This window comes from Esox lucius, chromosome 11 (genome assembly GCF_011004845.1).
Source record: "Esox lucius isolate fEsoLuc1 chromosome 11, fEsoLuc1.pri, whole genome shotgun sequence".
Classification (NCBI taxonomy): domain Eukaryota; kingdom Metazoa; phylum Chordata; class Actinopteri; order Esociformes; family Esocidae; genus Esox; species Esox lucius.
The window spans coordinates 6,514,428-6,534,264 of NC_047579.1; the positions used below are offsets into that span (position 1 = coordinate 6,514,428).

The window sequence follows — 19,837 nt, forward strand, 5'->3', positions numbered from 1 at the left end:
ACATGTGTAAAGTCCTAATATAGGCCCCTCCATAGTGCAAAGCTTCGGTATTCATCTAGAAGTCCTTGTTATTTGGATTGCAGGTTGACGCGTATGTAGTAATAATTTAAATCTTGTACAAGTAAGGGGAAGAAAAAGACGTCTTTAAACAACGTGGTAAATACAGGGACTGCAGCCCTCCCGTTGTAATTTAGAAAATGGTGAAATCCTTGGCCTATGAGATCAAAAAGAGTTTGAAAATAGATGGCTGTCACCAAGAGATAATTCAAAAATATGCCATTGTTCCAGAAGAAGATTTTTTTTGATATACAGAACATATGGGAATAAATTCAAAGAATGCCTGATGAATTACAAAAAACACAGTGGTCGTTGATTGTGTTATCAGAAATTGAAAAATGGAATGATAAATTCCTCAAAGATAGAATGAGAAAGAATGTGTTTGGGCGTCGGCTGAACAAATGGCTGAACTGGATAAGTTGGAAAAAGGAACTGGAAACGTTGAAAGCAGGAACAGCATCTAAAGAAACTCAAAGCCCATTGATAAAGAAACCAGGATCATGTCACTATTGTGGAATCATTGGACATTGGCAGGATGAGTGTCGCAAGAAGAAGAAGAACCAAAGGAAAAGGACAGGATGCACAGACAGTTGGAACATGAGACATTCTACCCACATTCTGATCAGCAGCAAGGAAAGATCTCCCATGTATGGAATTCAGGAATCAAAGACAGAAGATTTCCTGGTGATACCGGGAACTGACGTGAGCTTATAATCATTGATTAAGAGTTTTAAATATGTTTACAAAAATGTATCGAAACAAAATATTGAGTAGAGCTGGAACTTATCAAGGAAATCTGATCACTTCCCTTGATAATGACCATGCTTATTCAAGTTAATATTAATTCGAAAGCACTTTGATGGTATATAGCATGTTTTAATAAGCATTGGAAATAGCTTGTTTTGTTCTGTCATGCTGGAACATGTTTTAATAGGTATTCAAGGAATAGCCTGTTTTGTTGTGTTTTGTCATGTTCACTATGTAAATTTAAATCAAACGTATTTATTGCATTGATGATAATGTTTAAAACCGTAAGGATCTCACTACAGGCTTTAACACGTGGGTACATCTAACCCTAGTGATAAATTAGAAATTGGTACAATGATGATTTCGTAATCTGGTAAAATAGTCTCATGGTTTTCTTACAAAAGGTTAAAATATTGTGTGTTCTCTCTCCTTAATATTATATCAGTGATAGAATGAAGAATCCACATGGTGATAATCTTTAACGTTAAGAAGACACGCTGTGTCCCATGAAGACTGAATATGAATCCAAAACAGCCATAGCCTTTATGGGTTTCCACCAAGTTGGAATGTGTGTGTGTTCTCTCTCTCTCTGCCTTGTCAAAGGACAACTGGTGAGAGGGAAACAACACACATAGGGTAATCATTTTTTGAAGTAGACACATGGCTTTCCATGTGCACTGAATTTGATTCTAATGTATGTTAAACATGGTTTTAGACAAAAGATTGAGATTAAAGTCTCAAATTATGACAAAAAGGGTGAAAAACTCCCTTTTGGCAGTTATCCCCTACATTACAATTTTATTTTGAATGTTGAATTGGCTTTGGTTAATTAGGAACATTTTAATTTGTTAGTTTTTTGTGTTTCTCTTACAACTAAGATGACATTTGTGTTTTATAGAACAAGTTAGATACTAAAAAGTTGACTGACTAAAATGGTCCCTTGGTTCAGAGAGCAGCACAGGGGGGAGGAGTGCTTGAGCCAACACCCCCACACACCCCCACACACCCCCCACACACCCCCACACACCCCCACACACCCCCACACACCCCCACACACCCCCACACCCTGGGATAGCGAGAGTAACATAGGCTTACTTGGGTGGTCATGTCTGTTTTTGGTTTAGTCATAATTTTCACCAATGTTTTGGAATGTCCACCAGAATGTTAAGTTATTGTATAGATATGACAAGCATATTTTTACAAACTGCACACAAAACTAGAGATGGGTAGGACAGTAAATCTGAACCTTCACTTAACAAAGGAAGTTGAAAGAATAACATATGTTGCGTCTGAGGACCATGTACGGATTTTTAATATGTGGAAACCAAAATTTCATATACATTTTTAATAATCCATTTGGCCTTTATTTATGGCTAACCATGAGTGGGTGAAGCCAAGGGCTCCAGGAAGGGGGGCAGACCCCTAGGATGACCCCAAACAACCTCTCCCATGTCACGTCCTGGCTGTGCCCCTAGCCATCTCTGCGCTGGGCTCGGGGCATAGCCAGGACAGGACAGGAGGTGGCATCTAGCCACCTCCAATCCTTTTGGTCTCCCCAATTGGAAGCCGGTGTCGGTCGTTGCCTCCAATTGGGGACCCTATTTAAGTTCCCTGTTTGAGCCAGGGTGTGTGGTTCATTTTGGTTTTGTACTGCTGAAGATTACCCACGTCACTGGTTGCTGCGTTGCGTTGCGTTTCGTTTCGTTTCCTTTTTTATTTCATTAAACATGGATTATCTACCTTACCTATACTCTGCGCCTGTGTCCTTCTCCTACCACGACCGTGACAGAATGAACCACCAAAAGGAGACACGGCAGAGATGGACAGTAGGGGAACTCCTCTGTTGGCCGGATAGCAACACAGAGGAGGAGGAGAACCCCTACCGTCCCCCTGCGGCACACCGGGCCAACACAGCGTCCACCCAGGAGGAGACGTCGACGGAAGAGACGAAATCAATCCTCCAGGTGTCCGCCCCAAGAATTTCTTGGGGGGGTGCTGTGGGGGCAAGCTGAGGACCCTGAGGCGTGGCCGCCATCCCCGGAGGGGTGGAAGGAAGAGACCTTGCCACTTATGCCCAAGTGCGGGGTGTCCAGGTGCCCCAGCCCTGTCCGGTGCCAGCCCCTAGACACCGGGTGTTTTCAGCGCCCCCCGCTGCCCAGTGGCCACAGCCGCCAGCTCCTCCCGCTGCCCAGTGGACGCAGTCGACAGCTCCTCCTTTCGGCTCCTGTCCCTCCGCCGGCTCTCCCGTCTCCTGGCCCTCTGCCTCCCCGGCCTGTCCCTGCGGCTCTGCCTCCCCGGCCTGTGCCGGCAGCTCCGGGTGCTGAGCCTCTGCCTGCACGGATTCGTCGTCCGGGTCTTGCGGCCGGGAGCCCGCGCTTTTGGGGAGGGGGGTACTGTCACGTCCTGGGTATGCCCCTAGCCATCTCTGCGCTGGGCTCGGGGCATAGCCAGGACAGGACAGGAGGTGGCATCTAGCCACCTCCAATCCTTTTGGTCTCCCCAATTGGAGGCAGGTGTCGGGTTGTTGCCTCCAATTGGGGACCCTATTTAAGTTCCCTGTTTGAGCCAGGGTGTGTGTTTCATTTTGGTTTTGTACTGCTGAAGATTACCCGCGTCACTGGTTGCTACCTTTTGTTTTGTTTTGTTGGAGTACTTTTTTATTTTGTTAAACATGGATTATCTACCTTACCTATACTCTGCGCCTGTGTCCTTCTCCTACCACGACCGTGACATCCCATTAAATCAAGGTAGCCTATTTCTAGGGGTTAAAGTTGAGTGTTCAGACTGGTCTCAACTGTGGTAATTTCCTCAATGTAAGCAAATTCAGTTTTGGGACGATCAAACATTGAGTAGAGGTTAGAGACATTTTCTACTCAATAGCTTTAACATTGAAATGCATGACTTTTGACCAAAAGTCATCCTCCATTGTTGATGACAGAGTCATTTTAATGTCAATAGAACCACAGACGTGGTCAAATATAAGTTGTGATTTAGTCTTTGGCTGACCACCACTATTTGGAATAAAAATGAATCAAAGTTGGAGAATTTTACTTAAATGCAGAAGGTTAATCAAGACATTGTTTGTCACAAGGTAGTTTGGTCGTTGACTTTGAAAATGCTAAATTTGGGTGCTGTAGATATGCTAATACAATCGCCCTGGTGGTTGCAGTAGGTATACCACTGGAACTTGGGCTGGAGTTTTTCTCTCCAACAACTTAGTTGCACAGCTTATCCCCTAGTGGGCAAACTAATTTAGTTAGGCATTGGCCAAGAAACTTCAGGGTATTCTAAATTCATGATAGCTATTTAAAGAATTTGAGAGCTGTTTAGCTCTGTAAGACAAATGTGTCACTGGGTTACATGGTTTATAATTCCTTCGCACAAGACTGTGTTGCCCATTGATGTCGTTGTGTTAGTGAATGTTTGTGTTTTTAAAATGTTCACCTTGTTGTTTTTGATGAATATACAGTATGCAACTCCATAGTGAATGGATTCTAGATCCATCCCTGTAACCAGTTCTGTATTTTTACATGTCCATCCCAAAATGATGGCCAGTATGGGTTCAGGATGGCGCCTCCTGTGGCCATATTCGCCATGATTCTGCTTTCACTCATGGTGTCGCTTTCCATTGACTTAATGAAGTGAAAGCAGGGGGGATGTATGATATGATAACTGATTATGATTGGAAAGAGTTGAGCTTAGGGCTCAAAGCAAATCAAATTGGTACTTAAAAGGAGTTACATGAACATTTGTTATTTTTTCTGTTTGCATAGTTATAATGGTGCATTTGAATCTGCTATGTTTAACATATTCTATTCTTAGGATTTGTTTTAATTGTTTATTTGGAAACTGTTTGTTTGACGTAAGGTCTAACATTTTTATGGTGGAATAGCATAGATGTAACCATTTTTTATTTTGGCTAAGCATGCGCTGGGACGGTTTGCAGCCGAGTGTGAAGCGGTGGGGATGAGAATCAGTACCTCCAAATCCGAGGCCATGGTCCTCAGTCGGAAAAGGGTGGCTTGCCCACTTCAGGTTGGTGGAGAGTGCCTGCCTCAAGTGGAGGAGTTTAAGTATCTAGGGGTCTTGTTCATGAGTGAGGGAAGGATGGAACGGGAGATTGACAGACGGATCGGTGCAGCTTCTGCAGTAATGCAGTCAATGTATCGGTCTTTCGTGGTGAAGAAAGAGCTGAGCCGCAAGGCGAAGCTCTCGATTTACCGGTCAATCTACGTTCCTACTCTCACCTGTGGTCATGAGCTTTGGGTCATGACCGAAAGGACAAGATCCCGGATACATGCGGAAATACATGCCGAAATGAGCTTTCTCCGCAGGGTGGCTGGGCAATCCCTTAGAGATCACCCGGGAGGAGCTCAGAGTAGAGCCGCCACATCGAGAGGGGTCAGCTGAGGTGGCTTGGGCATCTGTTTCGGATGCCTCTGGTACGCCTTCCTGGGAAGGTTTTCCGGTCCGGTCCCACCGGGAGGAGACCCTGGGGAAGACCTAGGACACGCTGGAGGGACTATGTCTCCCGGCTGGCCTGGGAACGCCTCGGTGTCCCCCCGGAAGAGCTAGAGGAAGTGTCTAGGGAGAGGGAAGTCTGGGCATCCCTGCTTAGACTGCTGCCCCCGCGACCTGGCCCCGGATGAAGCGGAAGATGTATGTATGTATGTATCTAATTTTGAGATGCACCTGTATATGAAATTGATACAATGTAAATATTTTATCTGCAACTACATACTTGAGCCCTAACCTGGGAACTATAATAATTAATAATATTTACCAAACAAAATAGGCGTTGGAACCACAATGTACAATGACAGGAGTTAGCACAGGTTTCCCACCCCATTGTGCAGGGGCAATCCCATCAGCCCTTGCCTAAAATTCCTACCAAGGGCAGTACTCTCTAGTGGAACTAAACAAATCTGACTTCAGTACATTACAGTCCCGTTTGGCTACATAAGTTGAACGGATAAAAACTAAAGCAGTAGTAATGAAAAGTTTAGCTCTTGGACCTCTCTTCGGTATCAGAAACTGGATCCAGAAATGGAAGTGGGTCTACCTTGGAAGACTGAGAATGTGTTGCTTTCTGCTATCTGTTCGTGTGAGAGCAACAAACACACTTTGACCCACAAAAATACAATTAATTGTAAAGTACAAACGGCTGGCGCATTTGCTTAAACAACGTCTGGTCAATTATGGAGAGATCACTGAACAATTATAATTAATCTAGAGATAAAAATAAGTAAACTAATGCATGCCTTGTTTTAATGTTTTTGAGGAAAAAGAAATCTACAAATTTAATTCTGTAAATTATTTCACTGTTTCACTCTAATATTGAGTGTTAGCAGAGGAAGTAGAGGGAAGTAATATAGTGGACATGTGTATATGTGTATAGTGGACAATTCTAGTAGAAGCAATGGTATTAAAGTAGTAAGGGGAGACACTTAATTAGAAATGACAGGAATAGTATTTTATAATGGGAACAGGAGAGAGGAGGAAGTTTAAGATAGGAAAGTAAAGGGTCTGTTTAAGGTGTATGATGAAAGAAAAGGTTCAACATTTTATACAGTCATAGACAGATTATAAAACAATGGGCCCCTGGGCACAGCACCTTCAAAGCCTGAACACCACCAACGGCAAATTAAGCCAATAGCTTAATTATCGCCTTTACTTGCATCCCAACAGGATTTACATTGCATTCACTCTTTTGTAGACAACACGATTTATCTGTATCCAGGAAACGGGATTTACAACATAGAACTTACACACTCAAAGCAAACAGCTCATTCACGAAATCTCAGTTAAATCACAGCTAATACTTCAGCATACATAATTAAATTGTCTTACCTTATGATGCTTTTGTTCCTGGCTTCACTGCTTGCAAAATCATTCATGATGTCAATCATAGTCCAATGTTTTTATAAAAAACTTTCAAGAGCCATAAGAGAAAGTAGCCTGAAGACCATTTTGGCTCGGGGGCCACATCAAGATTGTGAAATTTAATGAAGGGCCACATTTGTTTTGTACTTTGTGGATCATAAATTATTTGCAGGGCAACAAAAAAAAGCAGCATGTCCCTAAAGTCTAAATTATATATATTCAGATTCTGATGTATGAGAATGGGCTGGTTAGTTGTTTTACTTTCCCTCAAAACTTTTTTACTATTTTATCTATTTGAAACTTTTGTCTTCCATCAAAATATAAAATCCTGCTTTCCACTCTAATCAGTAAATATTTTGCATTTAATTCTCTAATGGTTGTCATGTCTGCACGCATGGCTAATCCCAGGTACACTTAAAGGCTTTGTCGCAAAGCTGTCAAATGTTCTCCAAAATCTTGTAACGATTCAAGTGCCCCAACTGCAATGTTAAGGTCTCTATCACTCCGCTGTGGAATAATGCTAGTTGCTAGAATCCTTGATAATACTGTGTCCCAAAATGTGTCTAAATCCCTTTTCATATCTGTCACAGATGGGATTCCTGAAGTGGAGACACTTGGAGAGAAACAACAGGAAGACTACAATCATAAGAAGTCTCACATTTCTATCAATGTTAAAAAACACATTAAGATACATACTGGAGAGAAGCCTTACTCCTGTTCTGACTGTGGAAAGTGTTTCTCTCGATTAGGTCACCTTAAAATTCACCAGTGCATACATACTGGTGATAAGCCTTACTCCTGTTCTGACTGTGGGAAATGTTTCCCTCGAAAGTATTGGCTTAAAGCTCACCAACACACACATACTTTTAGGGAAAAAACTATTTGATCCCCTGCTGATTTTATGTTTTCCCACTGCCAAAGAAATTATCAGTCTATAATTTTAATGGTAGATTTATTTGAACAGTGAGAGACAGAATAACAACAAACAAATGCAGAAAAACGCATGTCCACAGAATTTGGACATGCGTCCAAATGTTTAAATGCATAGAGGAGTGTGGGAGAGGGGATCTGGGTTTTGTCCTAGGGGGCATTCTTGTTTGGCCACGAGTAATTTTAGGGTTAATCATCTACCTATCAGTAGGTTGCTCAGATGCTTTAATTCCCCCTTAAGGGTTAAGAAAGTTAACCACATGAGGGAAGACACCATGTCCCTTGTGTCAAGCCCAGGACATGTGATAGAACACAGGGTGTGTGTTTGGTTGACATGGGACAGAGGGGCAGCATCTTACCACACCCCTTTTTCCCTCCTTATATACTGATGCATTTCCTATACTGATTTAGAGATTATTCATTGTAACTTTGTAACCTGTGTATTCTCTCCTTGCAAGAATAAAACTGTTTATTGTGCATTTGAGTTTTCCTCTGTCTTACCTACCATTTTCGTAAATAGTTTGGACTTTAGAAATTGCCATCACAGTTGGTGACATGAAAGGGGAAAAAGTAGGAGGGGTTGGGTTGTTTGGATCACTTTATACTGCATGTGTGTTTCTTAATTTTTTTAATCCTTCTATATTTGCATAGATTCTATTTGTCGGTATGAACTATTGCCTGAAAGCTTGTGTTAAAAAAATTACTTCTGTGTTCTGTGTTGTTATTGTGTGTTTGTGTGTTCTGATCCAACCTTTTGATACCTAGGGCACGAAATTGGCTTTAATCACTTTGATATTCATTTAATGTATGAACTGCCTAAATAAAGTTTGATACTGTGTTACCAGAATAGACAGCACAATTATCTAAGATCTAGTAGGGCTAAAATATTATGTGGCACAGTGTATTCCATAAATTGTCTAGATGGCATTTCATTATCAGATTGATCAATAATCTGATATTATTAGCTGTGTTACAGCTTTGAAATAGTTTTTTTCTGTTTCACTTGTATTGAATTGTATTTTGTTTTATGTAGAAGATTACTTGAGATTATTGATGAATGTATGCTTTGTTAGATGTTTACACTGCATTCACAATTATTAGGCACATTGTTCAACAATAAAAGAAATCTTGAGAAATACAATCACAATGCTTTATGTCAATTCAAAATATCATTGAACCTCAGTGAGTCATTGAACAGTGAACAGTGAGTTTTGATCTTTTTCAGGGGAATATATAAGGGTGCACAATTATTAGGCAACAAATGGTGGGCATAATTATTAAGCAACTAAATTACAAAAATAACTTCTCCCAACTCACTTCTTTATTGTAAAATGTTAAAGTATAACAAATAAGTAACACAAAATGACAATTAAAATGTGTGTCTTTTCAAAAATAGAACAGTAAACATGCATTTCATGATATGGAAGTTGAATATGATCTCCATTAGCTGATGCACAAACTACACTATCTGTGGTCCACACTAAAAATAACAGCTTGGCAAAACAAGAAAATAGATGAACACAGAATTACAAATAGTAGGACTGTACAGTATTTACACATTCCTATATTGTTACTCTCCTGACAGTGTTAACACATTTACTATCACTACAGTAAATGTCAGCAATGCACATTTAGATTTTGAAATCTGCTTTTTTCTATGTTTTAAAAATATGAGCTGGAAGGGAGTCCAATTCTACCTTTGTACAGCAATGTTTGTTGTTTGGAGTTGGTTCGCATGTCTGGTGGAGTATGTGTATGTTGAAGCTTAACATGAGTTAACTGTGTTTTTCAATACAGGTATGTTTCTTACAATTCCAAGTCATGCTTTTAGCCTGTCCTCAACTTTTCAAATTTCAACATTTGTCCTTTGAAGGGCAAGCTGCCCTGCTCTGACCCCAGCTGTAACTATCCTAGTTTTGTCTTTGTAGCCTGACCAAACCACCGGGCAATAATCCATTTGTGATAATCTTAGTCTGCAGGACCTGTTTGGTCAGGTGTGATGTTGAAAACGGAGAGCGTCTCCTAACTACTGACATGTTCCCTCCATCTTTACAACCAGTGAATTATTAAGTCATGACCAGAACAGTTTAGAGTTCAAGCTTTGTTTCCTATACTTGCTCAACTGTAACATTGATTCAACTGAGGTCTTGAACTCTTGTTCCAAATTCAATGCTCTTAGTCTTACGATATGTTCAGGACAGGTTTGTTATCTTGTACGACATCTGAACTCTATTCAACATAATCCTCAATGAATGATCATTCAAAATACATACTCTTAATTTACAGCATTTGTCTCACTTGGATAACAAAAACAATTCCAAAAGTCATCCATTTAGCAGAGAGATAGCGACCACTTATATTGGTCTGTGATACTGAAGTTCAGAACCCATAACGTCATGTATCGCATGTTATTGTGTAGTCCATCCATCTTCTTCCACTTGACCTCTGTGATTGACAACAAGGGTCTTGCCACCAATCAGTCATGTTTTGCGGAGGGGTCAAATACAAATTTCTCTCAAAGGTTTCTCACCTGTGTGCACTCGCTGATGTCTAGTAAGTTTAGATGATGAGATAAAACACTTCCCACAGTCAGAACAGGAGTAGGTCTTATCACCAGTATGTATGTGCTGGTGAAGTTTAAGACTACTTAAATAAGAGAAACATTTCCCACAGTCAGAACAGGAGTAAGGCTTCACACCAGTATGTATGCGCTGGTGAAGTATAAGACTACGTAATTGAGAGAAACACTTTCCACAGTCAGAACAGGAGTAAGGCTTCTCACCAGTATGTATGTGCTGGTGAAGTTTACGACTACTTAAAAGAGAGAAATATTTTCCACAGTCAGGACAGGAGTAAGGCTTCACACCAGTATGTATGCGCTGGTGAAGTATAAGACTACGTAATTGAGAGAAACACTTTCCACAGTCAGAACAGGAGTAAGGCTTCACACCAGTATGTATGCGCTGGTGAAGTTTAAGGCTACCTAATTGAGAGAAACACTTTCCACAGTCAGAACAGGAGTAAGGCTTCTCTCCAGTATGTATGCGCTGGTGAAGTTTAAGATTACCTAATTTAGAGAAACACTTTCCACAGTCAGGACAGGAGTAAGGCTTATCACCAGTATGTATGCGCTGGTGAAGTTTAAGATTACCTAAATGAGAGAAACACTTTCCACAGTCAGGACAGGAGTAAGGCTTATCACCAGTATGTATGCGCTGGTGAAGATTAAGATGACCTAATTGAGAGAAACACTTTCCACAGTCAGAACAGGAGTAAGGCTTCTCTCCAGTATGGATCTTAATGTGTTTTTTTAACAGTGATAGAGATGAGAACTGTTTTTCACAGTGGGGACAGTGGTGACACTTCTTATAATTGTAGTCTTCCTGTTGTTTCTCTCCAAGTGTCTCCACTTCAGGAATCCCATCTGTGACAGATATGAAAAGGGATTTAGACACATTTTGGGACACAGTATTATCAAGGATTCTAGCAACTAGCATTATTCCACAGCGGAGTGATAGAGACCTTAACATTGCAGTTGGGGCACTTGAATCGTTACGTGATTTTGGGGCAAAGAGACCCTTTGACAGCCTTTAAGTGTACCTGGGATTAGCCCTGCGTGCAGACATGACAACCATTAGAGAAAGTAATGTAAAATATTTGCTGATTAGAGTGGAAAGCAGGGTGTTATATATTTTTTTAAATAGATATGTTTAATGTTGCCATTGACATGCTTTCTCAGAGTCCCTGACAGTCTGGAGGCCAAGAGAAACCTGGACAATTTGTTAAATGCACTCCTAATTGTACACATGTCCATTATATTATTTCCCTCTACTTCCTCTGCTTACACTCAATATTAGAGTTGAATTGAATTTGTAGAAAATAATTTCCTCAAAAACATTAAAACAAGGCATGCATTTAGTGAAGATGACAGATACCTGGTAACTGATACTGATACCGAAGAGAGGTCCAAGAGCTAAACTTTTCATTACTACGACGTCAGTTTTTATACGTTCAACTTATGTAGCCAAACGGGAGTGTAATGTACTGAAGTCAGATTTGTTTAGTTCCACTAGAGAGTACTGCACTTTGTAGGAATTTAAGGCAAGGGCTGATGGGATTGGCCCAGCACAATGGGTTGGGAAACCTGTGCTAACTCCTGTCGTTGTACATTGTGGTTCCAACGTCATTTTGTTAGTGCTCAAGGAAGATAGTTGCAGATCAAATATTTACATTGTATCAATTTCATATACAGGTGCATCTCAAAATTAGAATATTGTGGAAAAGTTCATTTTTTCAGTAATTCAAATGAAAAAGTGACAACTTAATATATTGTAGAATAGTTACACCAAGAAACATTTCATTCCTTTTTTTTTTTAATCTTGATGACTACAGCTTACAGCTCGTGGAAATCAAAAATCCAGAATCTCAAAATATTTAAATGTTCTAATACAGAAATGTCGACCTGACTGTCACTGACTGACTACCCCATGTTAAATAGCGTAGTGGTTAGAGATGCGGAACTGCAACCAATAGGTCTCGCGTTCGAATGTTAACACAGTCAATAAAGTAGCTACTGACGGTTGTAGCCAGCGAAGTTTGTCTATTCTGAAAATATCCTCTTTCGTCACTGGCCGTTATAACAGCTAATTAGCCATTCATGAATGACAATGATACAATATCTATCAATACAATGCCCTACAATGGCAAAAGCCCGTAACTTGCCAGAGTGTAGAACTGAGAAAAATGACTTTCAAGTTGATTTGTTGTCCCGGCATATTAAATATAGGCAGAATATAGAAAATGTGGCAATTCTTTGTTTTTATAAAGTTTTTTATCTACATAAAAATCTTGAGCCCAAACTTTACCTTTGACCCTAATTCATAAGTTAATATACTCTGCCATTGCCTTGTCTGCAAAAGAAATCTGTATAATGATAAAAAATGTATTGTTTATTAAAATGACAAATGTAGACAGATGACATTGATCAAACCAAATTGTTTTGTATGTGGGGAAATAACGTTTTGCATGTGGGAGGATAACGTTTTGCAACCATTTCATCGAGAGCAAGGTTTACTAACACAACAAATATTAAAGGATACAACACTCGTTTTGGACTGAATTGGATGAATAACAGATTAGGACACTTAAGAACGACTCATGTTATGGATTTAACGTGTTGAACACCAGCGAGAAATGTTCAAAAGCCATGCTGTGGATTTAACACTGCAATGCATTTTAAGCAGGTTACAAGAAATCATAGGTGATCTATTTAATTGTGACCTGTGTTTTTCTTTATCAAGTAGTTACTTGTTAGCTAAGAACAAATGTTTGTACATTGCCAGTCTATCCATCCATCCATCCTCCATCAATTAATGCTGTAGCCTAATCTTATATTAATACTGGGCATGACACCGTAACTCAGTAACTACACTTCACTGATGCACAGCGAAACAAAGGCAGAATACTTTAACTCAATTTAAGCGTTTCGGAGTGCAGCAAAACAAAGAAAAAGAACCGTAACTGATGTTAAGGGATTCTGCCTTGGATTCTCTAGCGCTTTTGGAAGTTACAGCAAAGACAACACACTATTTTCTCCGAAAAAACGCAAAATGTACTCAAGATATTTGTCCACATGATGAAGCAGATCTTTAAATGTTCCAAATATGACAATAACTATTTTCCGACCAAAGATAGAGTTACAGGCTTTTGCCTTTGCACAACAGTATAGGTGACAAGAACTAACAGTTTGTTAAAAGACAAGAGAATCGTGTTGCCAGTGAAACGTTTGACTATCCTCAACACATTTTTATATCCATCAGAACTGTTTTAATTTATGCTTCCTATTACGTAGCTACTGAAGGTTGTACACTGTGATTTTTAGCTGTCCTGAACAAACCCTAAAGAATAATGTATTTGACTGTGAGAGGAGTCGAAGATGGAATCGGTTGATCCGGAGTCAGTGTCTCTAACCACTACGCTACTTAACAAGGCGTAGTCAGTCAGTCAGGCAGTGACATTCGCTCTTTGAGGCCAGCTCAGTTTACGTGGTCCGCCAAAAACAACAAATTACCACATTAACAATGACATCATTAAACCAGTTCTTACCTTGAGTGAGTAAATCTCCCTCTCCATTATTAATGATAACCACATTCTTCTCCTTGTCATCTTTAATGATAACATTCAGCCCCAGTTTTTGACTTTTGTCCTCCAGCTTTACTGATGCCATCTCTGAATCCCCCAATGCCCATTGAGTTTCGAAATCAGAATCCAGTGACTCTTGTTTGGGCTCAGTGTGGAAGGAGAGCAGCAGGCTGGGTTTGTCCTCCCTCTGCTATAATAAAGACAAAATCAGAGCCATCCATGACTGATATTTTATTCCAACAAACATGTATATGATCCCAATCGGGAAAAATACAAACAATCGCGATCAAAACAGACTTGGGCCCTACATGAGGTTAACTTTCCTTAACCTGACCCAAGAAAAGGGAAAATACTTTTCAGTTATATCACAGAAGATCATTTCCTTGGAAAGTGACAACAAATACACATTATTGAACAATACAGTTGGGAGAAATCGACAATTTTACCTTTTTGATTATCTGTTACAAAATTAATTAAAAGAGAATGCTAGAGCATCCCAGTTGAAATGTATTAAGATAAATCTGACAATAGTTAACAACAGGAAGGCCAAATGCCTCCAAAAATTGGCGTTTGAGTTTGTAATTAAAGTAAAACATCCATTCTGAAAGCTAAAACCTCCTTCCCTTACTTTTATATAAATGTATATAAAATGTTTCCATTGTCAGAATTCTAAACTAAAAAAAGGAAAACTATTTAGAGACACTATACCTGATTTTTGTTAGTTTTTTTTACCCTGTTTTAAGTCATGAATTGCCAACAGCCCATAGCTTCCAGGCGCTAATCACCCCTCACTGAATGTATAACGTCAATGGATGAATGCGCGATAATCCCAGATGAATGATCAGAGCCCTGGTTTAATTTCAAAGGAACTTACAAATGAAATACAAGATTTCCGTGACCATTCAAAAACTTAAAACGTTCCTATTGAATATTTTTCAATAGGATATTCGGCTTATTGTGGAAGCTGTATGTAAATGTAAATCTAATGTTCATCAAATGTATTATGCTAAATAATTACTCACAAAACGAAATACCAAGGACACTGTTTACTAATCACCAATGACCAATTCAACAAAAATATTACAAGTTCCGGGGTAAATTTGGTTTTATGTTTGATATTCACAGTTTGATTGTCAATACCTCTTCCAAGAAAATCGTACAAAGACCACAGTGGACTATATACAGTTGGTTTAGAGTATAGAGTAAGGTACACCCTTTAGCAGAGCACAAAATGTTGCAAAACGCTGTCGAATGTCTGTTCAGTAGTTTAGGGACCATCATGAATTTCTAAATATATGTTGGTTGTTAAACCATATACATTACAGTTTTTAATACCCTTTTACATTTCCATGATTATATCAGAATTTATCCTTCTATAAAATGTTTTAGCTTCCAATCCAGATGAAGTGGTCCTATAAAACCACTTGCATTTTGTTCACTGACCTTCCTTGTCAACAATACGCCCCTTAGATTTGCCATATCTAATTTCGGTTAATGTATTGGTTTTGAAGGATAAATTCCTCTCTTTTTAAATAGCTCACTATCCATATGAGTTAGTGATCCAAGAACAAGTGTGCTGTGTTCCTTTACCTCCCATCTGAAAAGGTACACCACTGATATTTTCCTAATTGATGATCTTGAATTTATTTAACAATTACATGCATTATTACAACTCTTCTTCCTAATTCACATTAACTATTTTTAATAGCTTCCAATACAGATGAAATGGAAATCTTGTTTGGGCCAGTTGTGTTGTGCATTAGTTTGCGGTTTGACTTTCCTTTTGTTGTTTTGTTGTTACAATTAAAAGGATGTTACCCTGCTATACCTCTGCTCCTCGTGTCCTGCCTTCCTTCAACTGTGACAGTATACTCCCATTGCCAATTTAAAACATTATTAATTGTTAACGTGCAGGCGACGTAACAATAGAATCCCCCAAAGGTAGCTGTAGTGTCAATATTGATTGAACAGAAAAGCAATTGGAGAATTAGGAATTTATACCTACTGCAGTACCTACTGACACTCGGGTGAAGAGAGGGGCGGAGCTGTCAACTGATCACCACCTGGTGGTGAGTTGGATCCGATGGCGGGGGAGGAAGCTGGACAGACTCGGCAGGCCCAAGCGTACTGTAAGGGTCTGCTGGGAACGTCTGGCTGAGTCTCCTGTCAGAGAGATCTTTAACTCCCACCTCCGGCAGAGCTTCGACTGGATCCCGAGGGAGGCTGGAGATATTGAGTCCGAGTGGACCATGTTCTCCACCGCCATTGTCGAAGCGGCCGCTCGGAGCTGTGGCCGTAAGGTCTCCGGTGCCTGTCGAGGTGGCAATCCCCGAACCCGGTGGTGGACACCGGAAGTAAGGGATGCCATCAAGCTGAAGAAGGAGTCCTATCAGGCCTGGTTGCCTTGTGGGACTCCAGAGGCAGCTGACGGGTACCGACAGGCCAAGCGGGCTGCAGCCCGGGTGGTTGTGGAGGCAAAAACTCGGGCCTGGGAGGAATTCGGTGAGGCCATGGAGAAGGACTATCGGCTGGCCTCGAAGAGATTCTGGCAAACCATCCGGCGCCTCAGGAGAGGGAAACAGTGCCCTACCAACGCTGTTTACAGTAGAGGTGGGCAGCTGTTGACCTCAACTGAGGATGTATTCGGGCGGTGGAAGGAGTACTTCGAGGATCTCCTCAATCCCGCTGTCACTTCTTCCATTGAGGAAGCAGAGGATGAGGGCTCAGAGGTGGACTCGTCCATCACCCGGGCTGAAATCACTGAGGTGGTCAAGAAACTCCTCGGTGGCAAGGCTCCGGGGGTGGATGAGATCCGCCCTGAGTACCTCAAGTCTCTGGATGTTGTGGGGCTGTCTTGGTTGACACGCCTGTGCAACATTGCGTGGCGGTCGGGGACAGTGCCTCTGGGATGGCAGACCGGGGTGGTGGTCCCTCTTTTTAAGAAGGGGGACCGGAGGGTGTGTTCCAACTATAGGGGGATCACACTTCTCAGCCTCCCCGGGAAAGTCTATGCCAGGGTTCTGGAGAGGAGAATACGGCCGATAGAAGAACCTCGGATTCAGGAGGAACAGTGTGGTTTTCGTCCGGGCCGTGGAACACTGGACCAGCTCTATACCCTCTACGGGGTGTTGGAGGGTTCATGGGAGTTTGCCCAACCAATCCACATGTGTTTTGTGGATTTGGAGAAGGCATTCGACTGTGTCCCTCGCGGCATCCTGTGGAGGGTGCTTGGGGAATATGGGGTCCTGGGTCCTTTGCTAAGGGCTGTCAGGTCCCTATACAACCGAAGCAGGAGCTTGGTCCGCATTGCCGGCAGTAAGTCAGACTTGTTCCCAGTGCATGTTGGACTCCGGCAGGGCTGCCCTTTGTCACCGGTTCTGTTCGTAATTTTTATGGACAGAATTTCTAGGCGCAGCCAGGGGCTGGAGGGTGTCAGGTTTGGGGACCACACAATTTCGTCTCTGCTCTTTGCAGATGATGTTGTCGTGTTGGCCCCTTCTAACCAGGACCTTCAGCATGCGCTGGGACGGTTTGCAGCCGAGTGTGAAGCGGTGGGGATGAAAATCAGTACCTCCAAATCCGAGGCCATGGTCCTCAGTCGGAAAAGGGTGGCTTGCCCACTTCAGGTTGGTGGAGAGTGCCTGCCTCAAGTGGAGGAGTTTAAGTATCTAGGGGTCTTGTTCACGAGTGAGGGAAGGATGGAACGGGAGATTGACAGACGGATCGGTGCAGCTTCTGCAGTAATGCAGTCGATGTATCGGTCTGTCGTGGTGAAGAAAGAGCTGAGCCGCAAGGCGAAGCTCTCGATTTACCAGTCAATCTACGTTCCTACTCTCACCTATGGTCATGAGCTTTGGGTCATGACCGAAAGGACAAGATCCCGGATACAGGCGGCCGAAATGAGCTTTCTCCGCAGGGTGGCCGGGCGATCCCTTAGACATAGGGTGAGAAGCTCGGTCACCCGGGAGGAGCTCAGAGTAGAGCCGCTGCTCCTCCACATCGAGAGGGGTCAGCTGAGGTGGCTTGGGCATCTTTTTCGGATGCCTCCGGAACGCCTTCCTGGGAAGGTGTTCCGGTCCCGTCCCACCGGAAGGAGACCCCAGGGAAGACCTAGGACACGCTGGAGGGATTATGTCTGGTTTTCAAACAAGTTTATTATTTAGTTCAGCGGTATGTGCTCACCTACTGGTTCAGCCAAGATCACTTGGAGCTCCTATTTAATTCAATCAGAGCGTCAGGTAGGGTTGGTGTTCTTTTAATTACAATTTTGAAAATATTCCTAATGAATATCTTTATGTCTTGTGAGTAATGTATGTATTGTGTGCCTGTTTTCCATATAAGGAGGCTGGAATAACAATCCATCGGCACTTCCAGGCCATCTTCCGCCGCCTGATGGTTCGTTGTGGTGTCTCACCTGTGTAAAGCACTATATAAATATAATGTATTTTTAAAAATGTATCATTTTAATAAGGTGCTGAGTGCTGCAGAGAGGGTGATCCGCCAAGCTTCACCAATGCCAGGTGTCGACAGTCACAGACATCGTCCGGGAGGAACGGAGGATGTTTTTCTGCTTGGGGAACACATTGAGGAGACTCAGTTTGGCATCGACAACCATCATTCTGACTTGTTGTCATTGGTTGTGTCTGTGTTTCTCAAAATAAGGCTGCACCACATTACCAAACTCACCTCTCTTGAACTGCAGAAAGGGAGCATGAGGAAGAACTGTCCTCTTTCAGGGGTTTTAGAGCGTGTGCATGTGTGTGGTTCCACGACAATTCAAGACTTTAATCCTAAATTCCAGCATCCCAAAACTAATTCTAAGCTTTATATCTGTACTTTAACCTTACTCATCACACATAGTATCTTTATGTCATATCTATCATTCTGACAAGATTAACACTGAAACTGAAAGCAATGGCTTAAAACTGCCTGAAAACAGTGGTCTGTCACATTTTATGTGAATACTGCTGTAAGTGTTGGTGGGTCTGTAAATACCTCTGTTTGTTTGTGTTTCATGAACTCTAGCCTCATGGTGTGTGTCTCCAGGAATCCAAATGTTGGTCTCCTTTGCCTTACACTGTGTTTGTGAGCTTGTGTATAATGAAGTTTCTTTACAATGGCCCTAATTTATCAAAAGTGCGTACACCAAATTTCCAGCGTACACCTGGCATACACCCAAAACCACGGTGACTTTGAGATTTATCAATATGGACGTTGGCGTACGGCACTCTCAAATCCTACGCCAGCTCAGGAGGTGGTGTACGCACGTTTTCAGTTCGTGCGGAAATGCGCAGGAAAGAAAATCCTAACGCACTGTCAAACTAAAAGATATGATATATTATGACCCATTGTAAAAAAAAACAACAACATAATAATTACAAACTTCAGTGTTTATTTTTGTGCAACATGGACTTCAATGTTTAATTTGTGTGACTCTACCAAAGCATTTGATATATATGTATTCCTTCAGATGGGAGCCTGTGCGTTTACATGACGTTTCAGGGTTAGGCCCGGCAGTTGCGCACGGACTGGGTTCAGTAATAAAAGGCTTTTAATGACCAAAATAATAAAAATGACATTCTTCTTTTAAATAATAATAATAATAATAGAAATAATAATAATAATGACATTCTTCTTCTAAAAAACAATAAACGTCATTAATAATACATATCATAAAATAATAAGACGAATATTACAAATTGTCTTGCAATTATTAATGTGAATGAATGGTACTCCACATCACATCATCATCTTTTATTCCGCTTTTTAAACTGCCAAATAAAACAATTGTATTCCTTTCTACCTCCCTGGTGATCGTCTCAATCTCCAAAGTTTCTCTTTTTTGCCGTCTTCCGTGTGTCTATGGCGTAAAATGAGGGCGTGGGGGAAGCGGAGACTTGAATATATAGGGGCGTGTTATTCTAATGACGATCGTTTTCAGCCGCGGCATTTATCAAGGGCAGGTATTGCGTACACCTGGATTTTAAAGGTACGCACAGCTTCATAAATCAGGCAGTGAGAGGAGTGTAAGCAAAATATTCAGGGCCAGTAGGCAGTAGCGGTCGATGCGGCGTCTACT

General features: G+C 41.4%; 1 protein-coding gene across 1 annotated transcript in view; it reads left to right on the top strand.

Moving 5' to 3' along the window:
- The window catches only part of LOC114840343 (gastrula zinc finger protein XlCGF28.1-like), a 61,430-nt gene that overhangs the window by 23,498 nt on the left and 18,095 nt on the right, over nt 1-19,837 (top strand). The window contains exon 3 of the mRNA XM_034295475.1: nt 7,278-7,345. Within this exon, the coding sequence (XP_034151366.1) occupies nt 7,278-7,345 (68 nt within the window). The remainder of the gene's footprint in view (nt 1-7,277; nt 7,346-19,837) is intronic.